At 43.8% G+C, this 17,777-nt stretch overlaps 1 protein-coding gene across 1 annotated transcript; it reads right to left on the bottom strand.

Annotated features, from left to right (window-relative positions):
- Positions 1-3,022: 3,022 nt before the first annotated feature.
- LOC125690180 (D-beta-hydroxybutyrate dehydrogenase, mitochondrial-like) lies at positions 3,023-16,604 on the bottom strand. Its single transcript, XM_048938312.1, has 4 exons — positions 16,070-16,604; positions 8,851-9,003; positions 6,163-6,293; positions 3,023-3,375 (listed from the first exon to the last, which is right to left on the bottom strand). Exons 1-4 carry the CDS (start codon positions 16,419-16,421, stop codon positions 3,028-3,030), a joined length of 984 nt encoding a protein of 327 aa, XP_048794269.1. The 5' UTR covers positions 16,422-16,604; the 3' UTR covers positions 3,023-3,027.
- Between the last annotated feature and the right edge of the window lie 1,173 nt (positions 16,605-17,777).

The following is a 17,777-nucleotide window of genomic DNA, read 5'->3' as shown; positions in this document are numbered from 1 at the left end:
GGGGCCTTTCTCAAACTGCACTGCTCAAGTTAGGCAACAAGCCTAATTCTGGAAAGAGCAGTGATTTTCTGGAGATGTTTCCCAGGCTCCCTTCTCTTTCCTTTCCTTGATGACATTTTGTGTAGCTACTAATACTACTCAGATAAATGCACAACTCACTAAACTTTTGATTTAGCCTATTTTTTGTCTTTTCTTCATGCACTTTCTGTAATCACTTGCTGTCAAAAATAATGCTTGTTCATTCTGCTGATTAATATGTGCTCTTAGAAATAAGCCCTTGCATAATAGAGAAAGACTGGGAAATATCTGATGGAAATGTTCAGTAAGAAAGCTCTGCAGTAACTGGTAAGCAGGAGGCATTCCTCACCCAACAGTGGCAAAGAATCAAAAGGGACAGTGGAGCAGCCTGGAAGTTGCCCACTTCCCAGTATGTGTTCCTCAGGTACTGCATGGGCCAGCAGGAGGGCTGGGTTTCTACAGTCAGGTGAGATTTCCAGTGACAATTAGGTGGGTAGGAATTTGAGTGGAGTGGACTACTCTGGATATCCTCAGACTTAGTCACAGACTTAGTTGGCAGTATTTGCTCTCTAAAAGCCTCTGTTACTGATCCCGAAGGTTCTACACCCTATATGTCCCTGCAAAAAAGGAGTGCTGCACCCCTTTCATCACCGTTTCTTGTGAGAGTCTCTTTTCTATTAAGCCTTGGGTCTCTGAAGTCATTCCCTCTGATTTTTTTAGGTTTAATGCTATGCTGTGGAGCCCATGTAATGTATTGAGAGAATTCCAGATGACTTTCAGTGGGAGTTTGTCAGGCCTATTAATAAATGAAGCTCTGATTCTTTCTTCATTAGTTCTTTATCTTCAGATCATAATATTAAAAAGCTAGGGGGAACAAAAGATAATCTTTTAGTAGCTCTTTTTCAGTTAGCTTTCACACTGACAGGTTAGGCAGCAGTGAAAATATAAACTGCTTTCACTTGTCCCATCTGTACTCATTCAGCCTGTCTCTGTACCCTATGTGAGGTATGTGGTGCAAGTCCTTTGTTTGCAAGACAAAGAAATAAATGAGTGTTGCTCATCTGATGTTACATGAAGCTAATGAAATATTGATCACATGCTTCACGACACTCACAGCAAATAAAAGGAAATACTTATGTCGTCTGTGGTCTGTCACACAACTTTTCTGAAGGTGCTATCCCTCAGCAACACTGAGGTATTGCTGCAACTTTTAGGAAGGCAAATAGAAGGTGAACATTAAATGGAAAGCAAAATTATTAAGGCAGAGACTGGAGAGTTGTGTGCATTCTGAGCCTGATGGAGAAACATCTGGATTTCCAAGCTGCCTGTTGAGTTCTGTGCTGCTTACTGTAAAGAAGGGTAATCTGCACAAAGAATGTTTAAGAGCATGAAACCCCTGTTCCAAAGCAGTGTGAGGCTACTGAAATCCCTAGGGTCATGCAGGGGGAATTCCTGTACAGGAAATCAATTGGTTCAGTAGAATAAACCTCGTTTCTGTTCCCTTGCTTGGCCTTACTCAGTTGTGGTTAAATGAGGAAAGCAGATGACAGCCATCTGGTAATCTTGCTGTTGACAGGCCCGGCTGGGAGTCCTGGCTTGTCCTCTTACCAGTGTGTCCTGCAGGGACAAGCTGAGTGTTTGTGAAGAGAAAAGGAATGTTCCACAGTTGAGAAAAGATAGAGCAAGATCGCTGTTCTACCACTGAGTGCTACTGGGAGAGGATCTGCAGCAGTCAGTCTGTTTGCTCATCTCCCCCATGCTCTTGACTCAGACCAACAAATTACCCACTATGAAAGAGAATTTTTTCAGAAATTAATCAAATCCAATAGGAAAGACTTCCCAGGTACAACTTGCAATTGATGGTTCAGACCAAAAATCTGACAATTGCACAAAAACCTTTGGTTTGATATGGGAGACCTGGCACAGGGGAGGCTAATGCTTCATGCTGCTGCTCTGTATCTACCTTAGCTGGTCCCAGTAATTCTGTGATCTTTGCTCCTGTGGGTAGAGGATTCTGAGCCACACCACAACCAAATCACGTTTAAAACTCTGAATGTCTAAATCAGAAATCTTTTCCACAGCAGGTGGGCAAATGCTAATGTTGCCAGCGTGCTCAATTTCTGGCATAGAAGTAGGCAGGCTACTAAGGTTTTCCTGTTCATGCTAATAGACATTTATTTTTTTTCAATCAGACCTTAATTCCTATAATAATAGCAAAAACAGTGCTTCATGCTTAGTATGTTCTTTCAAGCTAAGAGTTGCTACTGCATACTGATACCTACTGCCTGGGTCTCAGCTCTCTGAACAAGGTTTGGGTTAATGCACTGATTAATCCAGACATTAGATAAATAGAGTTTATTAGAATTTAATATTCAGTTATAAATGAAACGTGCTACTTATTTTTCATTGTCCATACACATATGCTTTGTTACACATTTATCCATAACACCAGAAAAAGTACTGAGCTGTGTTACCCAAGCTACTGTTTCCATTGGTACAAACATGACTTTATTACTCATGTAGCTCTTCCTAACTTTCTGAAGCCACTTATCTCCATTCAAAGTGTTTCAAAGTCTGTTAGTCATGCCTCACTTTTCCATTAACCTCTTCCCATCACCTCTAATAAATTACTATTCAGGCTCCTACAAATAAGGTATTTTCACGTCTGTCATAATGATTTCAGATATGCAGTTGCCCTTTAGGATATGCTCCATTTCGTCTCTGTCATGCCTCTAACGCCATAGTTTGGCATCAGGGAAAGCTGCATTAAATTTTCTAGGCAATACCTAAAGCAGCATGAGTGGCCCTGTCTTTCCATGAGAGAAATACAATTGCTGGACAAACGTGTGATGTATTTCTCTGTGAACAAGTGACAGTTCTGAGTAGACAGACCCTCCAAAGTTTCTGTCAGTTAACTGATGTCATCATACAGTTTCTGGGGACACTACATGGAGCCCTTGCTTTGACAGTTTCACAAATTGCCGAGTCACTGAACAGTATCAAAGTCAGCTATGCAAGTTTTACTTTACTCAGTGCATAAGACAAAACAGAATCCATCACAACAGTTGGGAATAAAGCACATACAAACACCAGTGCTTTTTCCTTCAGCTTTGCTACCATGTAACGTGCCTTGGGTGCAGGAGACATGAGAGCGTCTACCATTGCATCTACAACCTCATTGCCATTTGTGCTTCCTTTGCTAAGAATGTTGTTGAAAAAGTCTGCCCGCTCCTGAACGTACTCCTTATTGTAAACTGCCTTTTCCTCTTCACTGAGTTCATTCCAGATCTCTTCGGCGCTGACTGGTGGCTGAATTTTTGTAGATCGTGCATAATTTCCTGGCTGAATAATACAGACCTAAAAGCAAGATGTGAAACTTACAAAGTGCACTCAGTCATTCTGAATTCAGTTAAATACCATATGCAGTAAAACAGATACAAAGCTCTTTGTGAACAGATTTCTTCCAGAAAATGCAGCTTTGTGGAAATTTCAACCTTGAAAACTTCACTGAAATCAAGTGCATTCCCATGAAACAGTAGCCATTGCAGAGGTGCTTTATGCTGACTTCCTCACTTCACTGATTGTTATGTGTTCATGCCTTCACAGAATGCAATACTGCATCCTTGCTTTGTGTACAATGCTTAGTGGTGTCAATGTTTTGAGGCAAAGTTATGAGGCAAATAATTTTGGTATAACTTTGATGTCTCCAAAGTGGAATGCTTGCAATTTTTCTCTCAGTGGCAAATCTTACAGTTGGTGATTTTTTGTCCATTTGTAACAGAAGGAAATGAGCAATTCCTGGGGAAAGAAACACCATTTTCCCCTAATGGGGAATAATAAAGAGCAATGGGTACATCGATACAAGTTCAGAAAAGGCTAGAGGTGCTACTGCAAAGGTCTCACTGAATTAGCAAATTTCCAGATTTCTGTGCACACCAATTTAAATTCAAAGTGTACAAACTTTTTGCTGCTCAGCTTGTTTACTTTGCATGCATTATTCTGCTGTTCTGCTGACTTCTGGGGAATTTCAGAGCAAGCTTAACACTTCCAATGGAAGCTTTTCCTGGAATACCTCAGCTAGCAGCTGGCTTGTTAAAACTGTCTGTAGATGTGCAGCACTCAAAACTCCATGGCATTTAACTGACCTGATTTCTAAAGACTGTTAACACAACGTGAAGAAAAATGGTGCTGAGCCATATGAAAGACTTGAGGATCTGACAAACATTCTTTGGAAATCCGTGTTAATTTGTAACCCCAATCTGCCATCCAGCTCATCTGCCAGGGGCTACCACTGGTGCAGCAGCACTACCACGTGCCAGCCTCTCAGCCTGCACAGCCACCAGTGCTCTGCAGCCTGCTGCTGGGGCTGTAGCAACCAGCAGGAAGGGGTGCAGGTAGCCTCCCTACTGCCCCAAGTCAGACTGCCTATCTGGGAATGTCTCATGCTGCCTTTGGTAGGTTTGCTGCAGGGCATCTTTCAGAACCCTTGCTTTAGATTCTTCAAAATCGCTTACTATTAGCCAAAGTAATGTCAGTAGTAACATTCACACATATATTTTAAAGAAAGGGTGTTCAAAAATTCATGTTTTGCAGCTATATGAAGTTGGTTAGGAGATATTAAACTTTTTCTTTTTTTTTTTTTCTTCCCTCATTTTCTTTAGCCTTCTTTCTAAGTGGCAGACACACACTTTGTTTCCTGAAGGTAGCCAGCTTGCCTGGACAGAGTTCAACGGGACAGAGCCCTGGTGCCATCTGTTCCTTGCCAGCTCTGGGCAAGGTTACCTCCTGAAAGCAAAAAGGGAGTAGCAGAGCAGGAGAGAGGAGCACTGAGAAGAGGAGGCTTATCTTCTGCAGGCTCCCTGCAGGGTAGATTCTGAGGCAAAGGCCAACCAGCACCATGCATACACTGAGAAGCAGAGACATAATTCTCATAGATACTCTGGAAGTGTTTGTCAGCCTGATCCACTGTACTGTGTGCTGAGGTTATTCCAGGGGTGGGGGAACAGTAAAAATCCTAGAACCACTACAGCAGTTAACCTGTTAAACTAAGCTCTTCCATCCATTTCAGATTATCCTCGGCTAATCAGTTCAAATCCTCATCATGCTGTGTGGCATTAGGATGTGTGAAATCACTTGCATTTTATATTTATCCAAGAGGGGCAGCTGATAGAAGCATAGCTGTAATTTCTTCTAACATGAGCTTATGAACAGTGCTCCAAGTCTGTGTATGTAAAAGAGTACACCAACATAAATTCTCTAGGGAATACTTTCAGTGTTTCAGAAGAGTATTTCAGCAGTAGAGTGACTCCAAGGAAAAAGCCCTGTGAAACTACTCCACGATCTAAACTTCAGGTCTGACCATCAGTGTTGCTCAGGTATAACACTAAGAGCACTCTTACAGCTTCTCTTAGGTCAAGAGAATAAAAAAATATTCTGCATGAATATTGCCTCGTGCAGAGTAGCTATTCCCAGATATTGGGAGGAGCTTTTAAGCACTGATGTGAGAGAAGAGAGAGAAGAGCTCTTTTGGTAGGTGACAAGCCTTCATTTTTGATGCACAGCACTCAGACCTGGACTCTTTGCTCTTGCAGGTAAACCTGTGAAAGTTTCCATTGCTTTGTGCTGTTAAAAGTTATTGTTAAAAGCATGGCACTGTTCAGGCAAGCCTGTCTCAAAAAGCTTTTTCACTATAGAGGATGTAAAGAAAGGGTGCAAGTTGCAGCACTGTCACAGAGATGGCTTGCTACCCCAGATCTTCTAAGGGCTGCAACCACCACCCAGCTCTGCTGCCTGCTGTTATTTCTAGCCCACTGATTAGCCACAGAGGAGCCACCTCTCTCCAGGGAGAAGCTGTATCCATGGCTTCAGGGGAGCAGCTTTTATTGCCATCCCCTTTGTATGGATGTACGCAGCTTGCTTTGCATAAGATTAGACAGTATTTACCATTTGCCTGTTCTGGTTGCCTTGGCCACCCCCACCGTTGTCCTGTACTCTTTGTAGAAGCTACTTACTTCCATTCCTCTAAGTGATGCATTTCAGCTCCGGAGGAAGTTTCAGGAGTGAATTTTCTCTCTTTCTCATACAAAAAACAGTGTTTGAAATAGCAGGAAGTTTCACAGAGCAACTATTTATTACATCACTTACCTGGACGCCAAACTTCTTCATTTCCAGTCTTAGAGCATCACAGAATTTTTCAATAGCTGCCTTGGTCATAGAATAAATGCCATTTCCCAGAGTAAAATAGGCAATGATGCTGGACATGAAAACAATGCGTCCTGAAAAGAAAACAGAGCAAATAACAAAACTTGTCACTCTTGATCTTTAAAATAGAATTGATTGCCCAGGCCTTCTGAATTGCAAGTCAGGTAGTATTTAGCACGATGTTGTTTTACAGCGCAACATGTAACAGCTGTGCTGTGTAAATGTGCGGCCCCAGCAAAACTGTGCCCTCAGCTCTGTAAAGCAGGTACCATCATGCAAGCAGCTTCCTTCCATCTACTGACACACTCTGGACCAGACAGGGGATGACAGATTCCCAATGTGCTGCTTATTCTGTTTGAGACAATTGACTCAGGTAACAGAAGATGAAGAAAGATGGAAGCAAAGCATTCCCTTAAGATCTTTAGCCTGAAAAACAGTAATAAAAGACTATGCTAGTAATAGGAAAAGGACTGCAGAGGAGTGAAGTGAATGATTTTCTTTTTGGTGACTACGTGACTACTAATATCATTTATGGCTATGCGACTACTAATACCATTTATTCTGTGCTAATGATATCTCTGCACTGAGTTCTAGCTTAAAACTGTGCATATAAACCCATAATCAGATTGTACAGGGACAAGCTTTACCAGAGAAAGGTGACTTGACAAAAGTCTTACACAGTGCAGTCTTACACAGCTGTGCTGTGATTTCCACAATCTGTGCTGCCTTTTTTTCCTTTTGTAACTCTCACCGAGTGCAGGCAGGTATGCATCAAATGCACAGAGTTCTGACTGGAGGCTTTGGGCTGTGGTCTCATTCCACTGTTTATTTATCAGCTTCCACCATCAGTCACACCATATAGTAACAAATGTGTGTATGTAGTACATGTATGTGTAAACATATATTCATATCAGAGGTGAGAGAGATAATGTCCTCATAGCTAGCAATTTAGAAAACATTCCATCCCTATTGCTGCCGCAGATGCAGAGAACACCTGGGCACCAGATCAGACCAAATGGTCCAGGCTTTTGGGCTATCAAAAGGGTATCATGGGAATGCAGTGAAATCTGTCATTCTGGATTACGTTCCCTGCTTTCCTACGCAGTCAGTGTCTGGGTTAAGTCTCATATCCAGTAATGGCAGAATGACTACCAGCTTGCTGATCAAGATGCTACGTCAGCTGGCCTTGCCATTGGGAAAAGTTATGTCGTTCCTCTCAGAATTAGATGCTCAGTACTTGTCTGAAGTGAAATACCCTCCTTTACGGTACTAATAATCTTGAAGCTCTTCTTGGACAGGTTGCTTATCCTGAAATGGCAGTAAAGCTCTTTCACTGGGACACAGGTTCTGTGTAAGTGACTGTAGGATAACCTTTCCCTCCTTGGCCCACCAACTAAGCAATCTGGAGCATGCACCCAGAATGGGGGACACACTGTTTAAATTCTCTCTTTGCCTGAGGTAACTGAAACCCAGTTTTCCCAAGAGTTACCATGGAGCTTTAGAGCATCATAGAGCTCTAGCAGTACGCAGGACATCAGAGAAAGAAATCAATGTCTTCTTGTGTAATGGCAACGTAACACATTTGCTGTTTCTCACTGTATATGCAATAACACATTCTCTTACAAAAACTTCCAGCTTGCAGTATTTAAAGGTTGCTTTTTTGTTCCATCACAGTATCAGCCAAAGGCAACCAAGCAGGAAGAAGCAAAGTAGGAAAAAAGAGGATGCTATTATCTTACCAGCATTTTGTGTAACAGTGATATCTGGGGATTCCATACAAGAGCTAGCCCTACCATGCTTGATGCTATACACGCACAGTAGAGGGAATCCTTGCCTTAAAGAGCTTACAACTGAAACAGACAAGCTTAGCAAAGCGAGGAGAAAGGAAAAGAGTGTCTTTGTGTCTTTGCAGATGGAGAAGGAACAAACTGCAGAGCAATTGAGACATTCTGCAATGCTGTAGAGAGCTATTCAAGCCATTTCTCATCAGAAGCAAGGGCAAAGTGCATGCATGTGGAGGTTCATGCTACAGCATTTATCCCATTTGATACCATGCATCTCTGTATGGCACTGTTTTACATACGTGGGGTTTCTCTGCCCAGAATCATAGAGAGGATCTTGTCAGGCCTGAAACTGGAAGCTGGATGTCTCTAGTTCACCTCTGTATGATCACTCTTCCTCTCCTAAATGCCACACAGTAAAACAGTAAAGCCTACATAAAAGAAGTTAAGCGGGAGTTTACTGGATCTTTGTCTAATGATTGCCAGTGCTTACAAAATGGTGCCTGGGCTCCATAACCTACTGTAAGCATTTTTTTCACTCTGTTTTTAGCCAAATACTGAGATAATCCATTGTTTGTAAATAGTTTTGTTTTGTTGTTTTTTGTTGTTGTTGTTTGTTTTTTGTTTGTTTTTATTTTTTTTTCCTTGTCTATTGCAAAGACAGAATCTGTCAAGGGTTCTTTTCCTGTTGGGATTTCACCATCTTCTTAGGATCATTCAGGCCACACAGAAGGAAGCTGTCATTTCAGTTCAGTGAAAGACAATTAAGGCTTCTTTTATAGGTGCTACATCACCTGATTATAGTAATCTAATTATTCTACGACTTCAAATAACAGTGGATTAGCATTACCCTTGTATTTCCTTAGCAGAGGAAGAAATGCCAGGGTTGTCCTGATGCTCCCAAGAAGGTTCACATCCGTAAACTTCTCATATTTCTCCATTGACAGCCACCCCGTCTCACCGAATGTTGAAATTCCTGCATTGTTCACAAGCCCCCAAAAACCTAAAGGAGAGAAATACCTTAGCAAACATCTTTTGCTGAAAAAAAAACACTCCATGGCAACCAAACAACACTAGTGAGCTGGGCCCTTGATAACAACTTTTCAGTTGCATTATCTTTTTGTCTTTTGCTTATAAATGTGGGCATGTTTTGTTTAATGAAGGGAGGCAATTCTGCCCACTATCTGGACAATGTAAGTCTCAGTGCTATTTAATAATCACTCACTTTATAGTCTCCTTAAGTTATTTATGAATAACACGATCTGGGAGACTACTTATTACTGCCAATGCAGTGTTTCATGATATTTTAATTACTTGAATCCCACTGTGAGCAATGAGCAGCTTTGTGAAAATTACATTAAGCAGTCTAAAGGCTAAGGGGTAATATTTTCAAAGAGCCTGACTAATTTAGGAGCCTATGTGTTTCTCAGGATTTTGAGCATCAGTTCCTTCTGAAATCAGACACAGCTGGGCACACAGGCACAGCACTGGGTAAAATCTGTGGCTATGGTGTTTTCTGGATTTCTTACCCTTGGCCAGCTATATTCCCTCCTAACAATGGGACTCACTGTAGAAGCCCAGCCCCCTAAAATGCAATATGATTTCAGCATTTACAAGCAGATCTCTACAGGCAGCAGAGCTTGTTCTGACATAACTACACCAAGCCCTTTAGCCCAAAGCCACAGAACATTTCATGCAAGCATTGTGCAGCGCTCAGAACCTTGGTTGTTGGACATGCTTTTTGCTGAAGTGTGGCAGTGCTCGCAGATTAGAGCTGACATGCTGACTAAATGCTGATGAAACCATGCTGACTTGTTGTAGCCTACAGAGCACTTGTCTACAGATGTATGGTAAAGCAGTAAGTGAAAGCATTGCTGTTTCTGTTCTCAGACCCTAACTTAGAGTATCTCAAGGGTGACCAAGGGTGTAAATAACAAGTACTCAGGGTAAACTGAGAAATAACTAAGTTTGCAGCTTGTTTCTGCTGGCCTTTCTAGTTTTGCTGATGTATTTTTAAGAGATGTTATACATGTCTGTTTGAGGTAAATCATTGTATTCTGATGCCTTCTGCATGATCTCCAAGTGTAGGTTTCTGTCAAGGTAGGGGGTAGCAGTGCTTCTTCTATCCCGTGTACAGAGAGGGGATGTGTGATGCCTCCTGTACTCATGCTGGAAAAGATGGGACCTTTGATTACCCTGATGGAAGTGCTGCAGAAACCCTTTTGTTCTTTGTGAACTTCTCCAACAAAGCTACTGTGATGGTTTCATTGTATCTCAGTCCTTCCACTGCTCTGCCAGGAACTGCTAATATAGGACTTCATTCACAGAAGAAGTTAAAGCTGAAACAGACAATTTTTAGAATTACTTTGGAAAGCAGAGCTCTGTGAGCATTTCTAATACATATAGTCTGTTGTGCTACATAATGCAACTTGGTGCTTAAAGAAACAAAGTTCTTTCAGTCAATGTCTCATTTGCAGAGCAAAGCACTCAAAATCAGTAATTTACCACATAGAACTTAAATAATTCTGTCCTCCAAAGTGAACAGACCATCATGTAGGGGTCCATAACACAGCAGGCCTTGACATTGGACCTCTCTCATGACCATAGATACAGACTGTCTTCTGTCATACTCAATGTGCCTGTCCTTTGCATTGTCCCAGATGTTGGTAGGACAGAGGAGAGGAAATGGACCAAAAAATTAGCCCCTCAAATTTAGCATCCCACATATCCTTCTTTTCCTTGCTGCTGCTCTGTTGTCCCAGATCTTTCCATTATTCTGTGGCTTGACTTCCCTTTCTTAAATGGAATTAACCCCATGGGACTGGCTTCCTTGTGGAATGTTTCGCTGGATTAGAGTCCTCTAAGAGCTAACTGTCAACATTTGTATACTTGCATGTGATCTGATCTGCAGATGGGCTGAGTAGCTGCATACTCCATCTGGTTAGGCTGCAGGTCTCTCTACTCAGGTTTATTTTTAAAGAAGCACAAGCCAAACCGAAGTCTGGCATCACTGCCAAAGCTATTCCTTGATCTTTTCTAATTGAAACAAAAATGTCATTTTTGCTTTTGCCACTGCATCCTGCACAGCACAGCAAGAACACTTGCTCCATCCACGTACCCCAAAATTCATGAGGTCTTCAGAAATACAGCCGTTGGACTTGAAGCGATTCGTTTTCTTTCTCTAAATTATGAAATACAGAATTTAATTTGCAAGGTAAAGGTTTTCTCTTCAGCTGTTTGCCAGCTTTCCCTCCTGCACTTCAGGTGGTTTGTGGTAAGGCTAGCCCATGCGTGCAAACATGCAGAGTTTCTAGAGTAATAGCTCCTTCTTGCTTTTCAGTGGCCAGATCAAAGTCAAGGGAAAAAAAAATTGCTTGAGTTAAACTGAAACAGACTCTTTTGAGGAAAAGATTAAATAGAATATAAAAAAGACTGCTCAGAGTCAGCTCAAAGTATTTTATTTGCCCTCAAGTGAAACATACTGTTGCTCAGCAGAACATTCTGACATCTCCAAATGGGAGAATTTCTGAAGCATTCTACAAATCTTCTTGCCACTTCTTTTGGTTGAATCAATTTGCCAAATGCTACCCAAATAATGAGCAGTTTGTTATAGCCACATACCACTTTCTTTCAAAACAATGACTACCTCATGAAAAACAATAGCTTTGCAATCAGGTTGCTGGAATCAACTTTCATCTTCCTTTCCTGAAACACGTGAGGTAAGAATTAATGCAATAAGCCTGCATGCAAAATACTTTGTACATTTGTTTAGACAAATGCAGCTCAGGGAACCTGAGAAATACAGTCTTAGGAGAGGTCTCCAAGAACCCTCCAGTGACACCAATGGCTGGGCTCCTCTCGCCTGTTCCTGGGTGCCTGATTCTGTATAGGGTTTCCCAAGTACAGCATGTCACATGCAGATAACAGTCTGCTGGATCCTACAGACGGAAGGGATCCCCAGTAGCAGTTTTCAGCACAGAATCAGACATGATTACAAAACTAGGGTCTAGCCAGATGCGGAGTACTTCCCGTGCTCAACAACAGGATTCCTGGGGAAAATCCAGGGGCTGTCTGCAATACAGAAACACAGTGGCCATAAGCAGCTCTGGGAAGATCTGTTGAAAGATTTCTGGTCAGAATGTCAATGGCACGGTCCTTGGTAGAACTCGATGCGAATCTCTGATATCCAGAGCCGGTCAGTTCACTGCTTCCTTGAAGGACAGGGCACAAATGAGATTAAACAAAACAGCTGAAGGAGAGACATCCCATTGCCTCAGAGTCCATGCACAGACATGTCAAAAAAAAGCAGCTGATGATTTGATCTGGAGGAAAAATTGCTCAGACTGTTATAACAGAACTCAGTTCGGGGCACAGCTTAGGAAGAGGAGTGTGAGACTATACTACAGCAGGCAGGAGAGAAATAAACTGGCAAGCAGAAAGAGATCTTCGCTGATCTCTGCTTTAAGAAAATGCATTCTGAGGACAAAGATTAAGAGAGATAGCAGAGGATGTAAAGAATCACTTTAGGAAACCTAACTTAAGATTAGTGAGGCTTTCAGGAGGACACTAGCTCTCAAATAACGTCCCAGATAATTACTGATCAAAGCATGTTGGCCAAAAATACGTACCTATAGTCTGTATTTAGACCCAAAAGATACCTGATATTCTTTCCAGAAACTCTTCTTGAAGTTTTCTTCCTGTTCAAGTCAGTCAAGCTATGTGTTCACAAAACACACTTTTCTGTCTGTGTTCACATGTCTATGAAAGCACCCACACAGAGAAGATACCTAAATTCAATCAAATTTTCAAAACTCAAATGTGTGTTTTTGATTTCACTGATCTTTGGAGTTTCTTATTTAAATTGGGACTCTGTAAAAATAGCAGGCTCTTTCCTGAAGGATCCCAATAATAAAGGAAACCAGCCAAATGGACTAGAGTGTGATGCCAGCTTCCCACTGAAAAATGCAGAGAGGGAGCAAACCAGTCTGCTTGAGGGAAATGTAGGGTGTCCATCGTAACAGGTCAACTGAGAGTCTTGAGTTTCAGATTCATACCTTCTAGAGTCACCATCCATTCCTCCAGATGTCATGCTGTGGTTGTCTTCATTGTGAGAATAAATCTACTTGTGTATGATGTCTGGGCTAAACTGTGGTACCAGGGGCATACTGCAAGGACTCTACAAACAGGAAATCTTAGTTTGTGGAGGATAGTGTATGATAACCTAGTAGTGAGAGGTAGTACCAAAATGAATATCCTTCTCTTCCACAATGCCATCTACTCAGAACAGGAAAGGATGAGAAATCAGGTTTTGAATAGAAGAAAATTAAAAAAAAAAATACTGGTGTTTCTGTAGGTACTGGGAGAGTTAGCAAACCATCCAACTGTTTAACTGCTTTCTCACTGTTTTGGTACATCTTCTAAAGTTTTAGTTGGAAATGGATTGCATTAAACCTAGAGGTAGATGAAGTTATTCCTTTCTGAGCATTTTTGAATGATACAGGAGTATTTTAGTGATCTAAGCATAGATCCTAGCATGCCAATGTGACATATTTAAAATCTTTTTTGCTTGAACAGGACTGACTGTAGTAAAGAAAAGAGAGGGAACAGTCCCTAAACAAATCCTAGTGACTCTGGGGACAAAGGCTTCTCTCTCAGTTTCTACAGGGATTCTTTGAGTAGAATTACCCCAGGCTGGGGAAGGCAGAGGCAGCAGAGTTCAGCAGGTTTTACAAACTAGAAGGTATACAGAGCACTCCCAGTAACTGTTCTAAAGGTGAATGCTTTCATAGCTTTTAAAATAAGCTAATCTAGGCTTCACTGTTGTTGTAAATCACACTGATTTACCTTCAGTACCACTCACTACATTTCTGCATCTGTTGGTACAGTTTGTGCAAAAACAAAAAGCGGGTTTTTTTTGCTGACAGATGCCTATTTAAGACAGTCTACTGGACTCACCATCTACTCTTTGTTCTCCCTCCTGCAAATACTTGACACATACTTGATTTTCAGCATGGTTAGTCTCATGCTGCAGGCTCCTAGATGCTCCACGATCCACTAGGGAAAACTCACTGCACAGTTCTTTCTCCAGTGGGACATTAAGGCACACCCTTTGCTGCTCACCCTTTGGGAACCGCTGGGCAGCAGGTGAAGTGTTCACAGCAGCACATTTTTCTCTCTTTCTAGGTAATTTCAGAACATAAATGAAATGGTTCAGAGTTCTCTTTGCAGTGCAAAAAAAACTAACAATCCACATTAAAAACAATCTTTGGCCCGAATGTAAATAAATTATCGTCTTTATCAAATAAAATGGTTCACTTAAGAGTTAACCTTCAGCTGAACTGTTGCACTGAAACTACTCTTATAAACTACCAAAGGAAATATATTTATTTTTAGAGGTGCCAAGAAGGAACGCTCCTTCTGAAATATTTTGCACAAGACTCTATATAAGTAGTGTGTCCTCATAGTTTCATTACATTTGAGATGAAAATATTTTACAATTGTATTTTATAAATTATGAAGACAACTTGTGGCATTTGCTCCATTAACACCAGGTATTAAAACAGCTCCTTTGTTCCTCCTTGTTTAATAAATGTAGGAAGATTACTTGATAATTGGGAGTTTTCCCAAATAGCATGTTTTATCTGCTCCTATGAAATTACATTTTCTTTCTTGCCTTTGCAACACAACCCTCATGCTGTTGCAGCCCAAAAGCAACAGAAAAATATGCCATGAATTCTGTGCTTTGTGTATACATGCCCAGTGCTGCATTTTGGGTCTAAGGGCCTGACTGAAAAGCCCTCTCTGCATACGCAGCGCACAGTATCTGCATTTCAACACCAACTGTGCTCAAATGTCCCCTTCCGCAAGAACTGGTGAGATCTGCCTCGATCTGAAGGCATGTCCACATGCCTACAAGCAGCAGGGGTAACCAGTAAGTTCATGCTGAGCTGCGGACTCAAGACTCTGCATGCTTGCATGAACACAACCGCCGCATGAACCACCAGAATTACAGGATAAATTAACTTATCTGTAACCCAGAGTTTCAGGTGACCCAGTCCTTGTGCCCCATCTGGCCTGTAAGAGCTTTTGTGGGTCATCTGTGATGTGCCTGCAGCTTGGGAAAGAGCCTGAGAGAGGAAGGCTCTGCCTCTTAATCAGATAAGGTCAAGATCAACCATAAATACATGGACTTAATGAACAGCACTGAGGCTTTTTCTTACTTCACTTCCCATTTCATCCCCTTCCCAAGGTGCTAATGAATGAGGCAGACAAAGGTCTCGTATGTGAAGCTACTTCTGCATGCTTTACTCTCTGCTATGAGCAGGAACCGTCGGTCTGTAACTGAGGGAGTCGTTTGAGCTGAGGATGTGTGTGCTGAGCCACGTGCATCCCTCAGCAGTACACTGGCTTCTTCTGCCTGGCAGCCCTAACTATGAAAAAATGTAAATGTGGCCCTTCTGCTCTGACCCTCACAGCTTTTGAGGTGATGAACTGGGCTTTATGCTGCCTACAGTTACTGCGCCATTTAGACTCTGTCCATTTTCTCTCGAGCATGTTCCCTGTAGGGTGTACAACTGCCAGATTTCCTTCTAAATGACCCTTCTGTGAACTAGCTTATCAAACCCCAACTTGCACTGAGAGGCGACAGGCACAGCAGCTGCCTTCTGCATTTCTTTATTCCCTCTCTCACAAAACATGCTTAGAAATCTCTCCCTTCCCTGCTGCCTCCTGTGCATGCCCGCGTTTCGTTCCCAGCTCTGTCTGCAGACACCTACAGAGGGTTTCCAGGCGCAGCCCCGCCGCCGGCGGTGTCCTCAGCTGCCGCACAAGGGGCGCGCACCCACCTCTCACCCACGTGTGCGTGCTTCGGTATCGTCTGGGGCTACGGCCTCCAGCTTGTGTGCCGCTTAACAAGGGGCACTGTTTTTTTTAACGCAAACGAGAAAGCCGGCACCCTCCGAGCCCCACAGCCGCTCGATGCCCTCCGGCCTGCCGCCCCTCCCACCGCCCGATGGAGGCCGCCCGCCGGCCACGGAGCGGGGCTCCCGCCGCGCCGCGCCGCCGCTCACCTCGCTCGGGCAGGTGGCTGAGCACCAGCTCCTTGGCGGCCAGCACGTCGCGTCCGCGGGTGACATCGAGACGCAGGACGCGCATCCGCCCGGCGTCCGCCGCCGCCTCCCGCTGCAGCCGCCGCGCCCCCTCGCCGCCGGGGCAGAGGCAACCGGCGAACACGGTGAAGCCGAGGCGGTGCAGGCGCAGCGCCAGCAGGTGCCCGAAGCCGCTGTCGCAGCCGGTGATGAGCACGGCCCGGCCGGCCGGTTCCAGCGCGGCCGCCTCCCGCCGCCAACGGCGCGCCAGCAGCAGCAGCAGCGGCGCCAGCGGCAGCAGCAGCAGCAGCAGGAGAGGGGCCGCGGCCCACATGCCGCCCCACCGCCGCGCCGTGCGGACCCGCGGAGCTGGAGGGCGGTGGCCGGCACCCGCTACCCCTCCCCGGTGGCCGCAGGCACCGCCCCTGCCGACCTGCGGCCCGGGGAAGCCCGGCGCTTGGCGGTGCGACCTGCCGAGCTGCGCGCCCGCCACCCGCCGCGGGAGGACGGCAAATTCCCCACCCCTGGCTTCCTGCTTGCTTTAAGGTAGCGCATTGCCCGAGTCAGAAGCGAGTTGGATTGTGGCGAGTGGTAACCTGGCTTGTCTCAGAAATAGTGCAGCCAGCAGCAGTGGGGAGGTAATTGTCCCTCTGTACTGCACCGGTGAGGCCACATCTTTAGTACTTTGTTCGGGTTTGGGCCCCGCTCTGCGTAGGAAGACATTGAGACCCTGGAGTGTATCCAGAGAAGGGGAGCTGTGAAGGGTCTGGAGCACAAGTCTTGTGGGGAGCAACTGTGGGAACTGGGGTTGTTCATTCTGGAGAAGAGGATGGACAGGGAAGACATTATTGCTCTCTACAACTGCCTGAAAGAAGGTTGTGGTGAGGTGTGGGTCAACCTCATCTCCCAGGTAACAGTGATGGGGTGAGAGGTAATGGCCTTAAGTTGCACCAGAGGAGGTTCAGGTTGGATATTAGAGAAAATTTCTTCTCTCGAAAAGTGGTAGTGCATTGGAATAGGCTGTCCAGAGTGGTGGTGGAGTCACCATACCTGGAGATATTCAAGAAACTTAGGCACTGAGAGACACGGTTTTGTGGTCAGTGGTTGGACTAGATGATCCTAGAGGTCTTTTCCAATCTTAACAATACTGTGATTCTATTAATCCCAGAGCAAAGCTACCATGGGCAGCTCTGCTTCTCCCCTTCTTGATTTCCATCACTGCAGAAGACTTTGGTCATAGGTCATGAAATGAAAGCATCTTGAGTATCTCAAGATCCATGAGATGGGAATTTTTAATCCATTTTCTGTATTATGCTATAGCTATTATCTTAAATGGCCCATGTCTGTGCCTGCTATGCTGTGTCAGGTGCCTGTAGGTACTTCTTGGTGGAGTCTCTGTTTCTGTTTTGTGCAGGCTGAAAGGACAGTTATACACTGCTGAACAAAGGTCTCTGAGTACTGACTACGGGAGTCATTTGATTAAGCAGTGGTTTCTCTGCTCTTTCTTTCATCTGAGAAAGTCTCCAAGCAGCTGGTGGAAGGGGCAGACTCCTGTGAGTAAAATGACATGGTGGAAAGAACCAGATGCCTTCATTAATTGTGATCTAAGTTGGTGTGTAAAACTACGAAGGAGACAGAGTCGTTCTTTGATATATAGACGCTAACAGAAGAATGACTGGGCTTAACACAC

Source organism: Lagopus muta, chromosome 2, assembly GCF_023343835.1.
Source record: "Lagopus muta isolate bLagMut1 chromosome 2, bLagMut1 primary, whole genome shotgun sequence".
NCBI lineage: Eukaryota > Metazoa > Chordata > Aves > Galliformes > Phasianidae > Lagopus > Lagopus muta.
The sequence above is the reverse complement of the archived record's forward strand: the minus strand, read 5'-3'. Positions and strand labels throughout refer to the sequence as shown.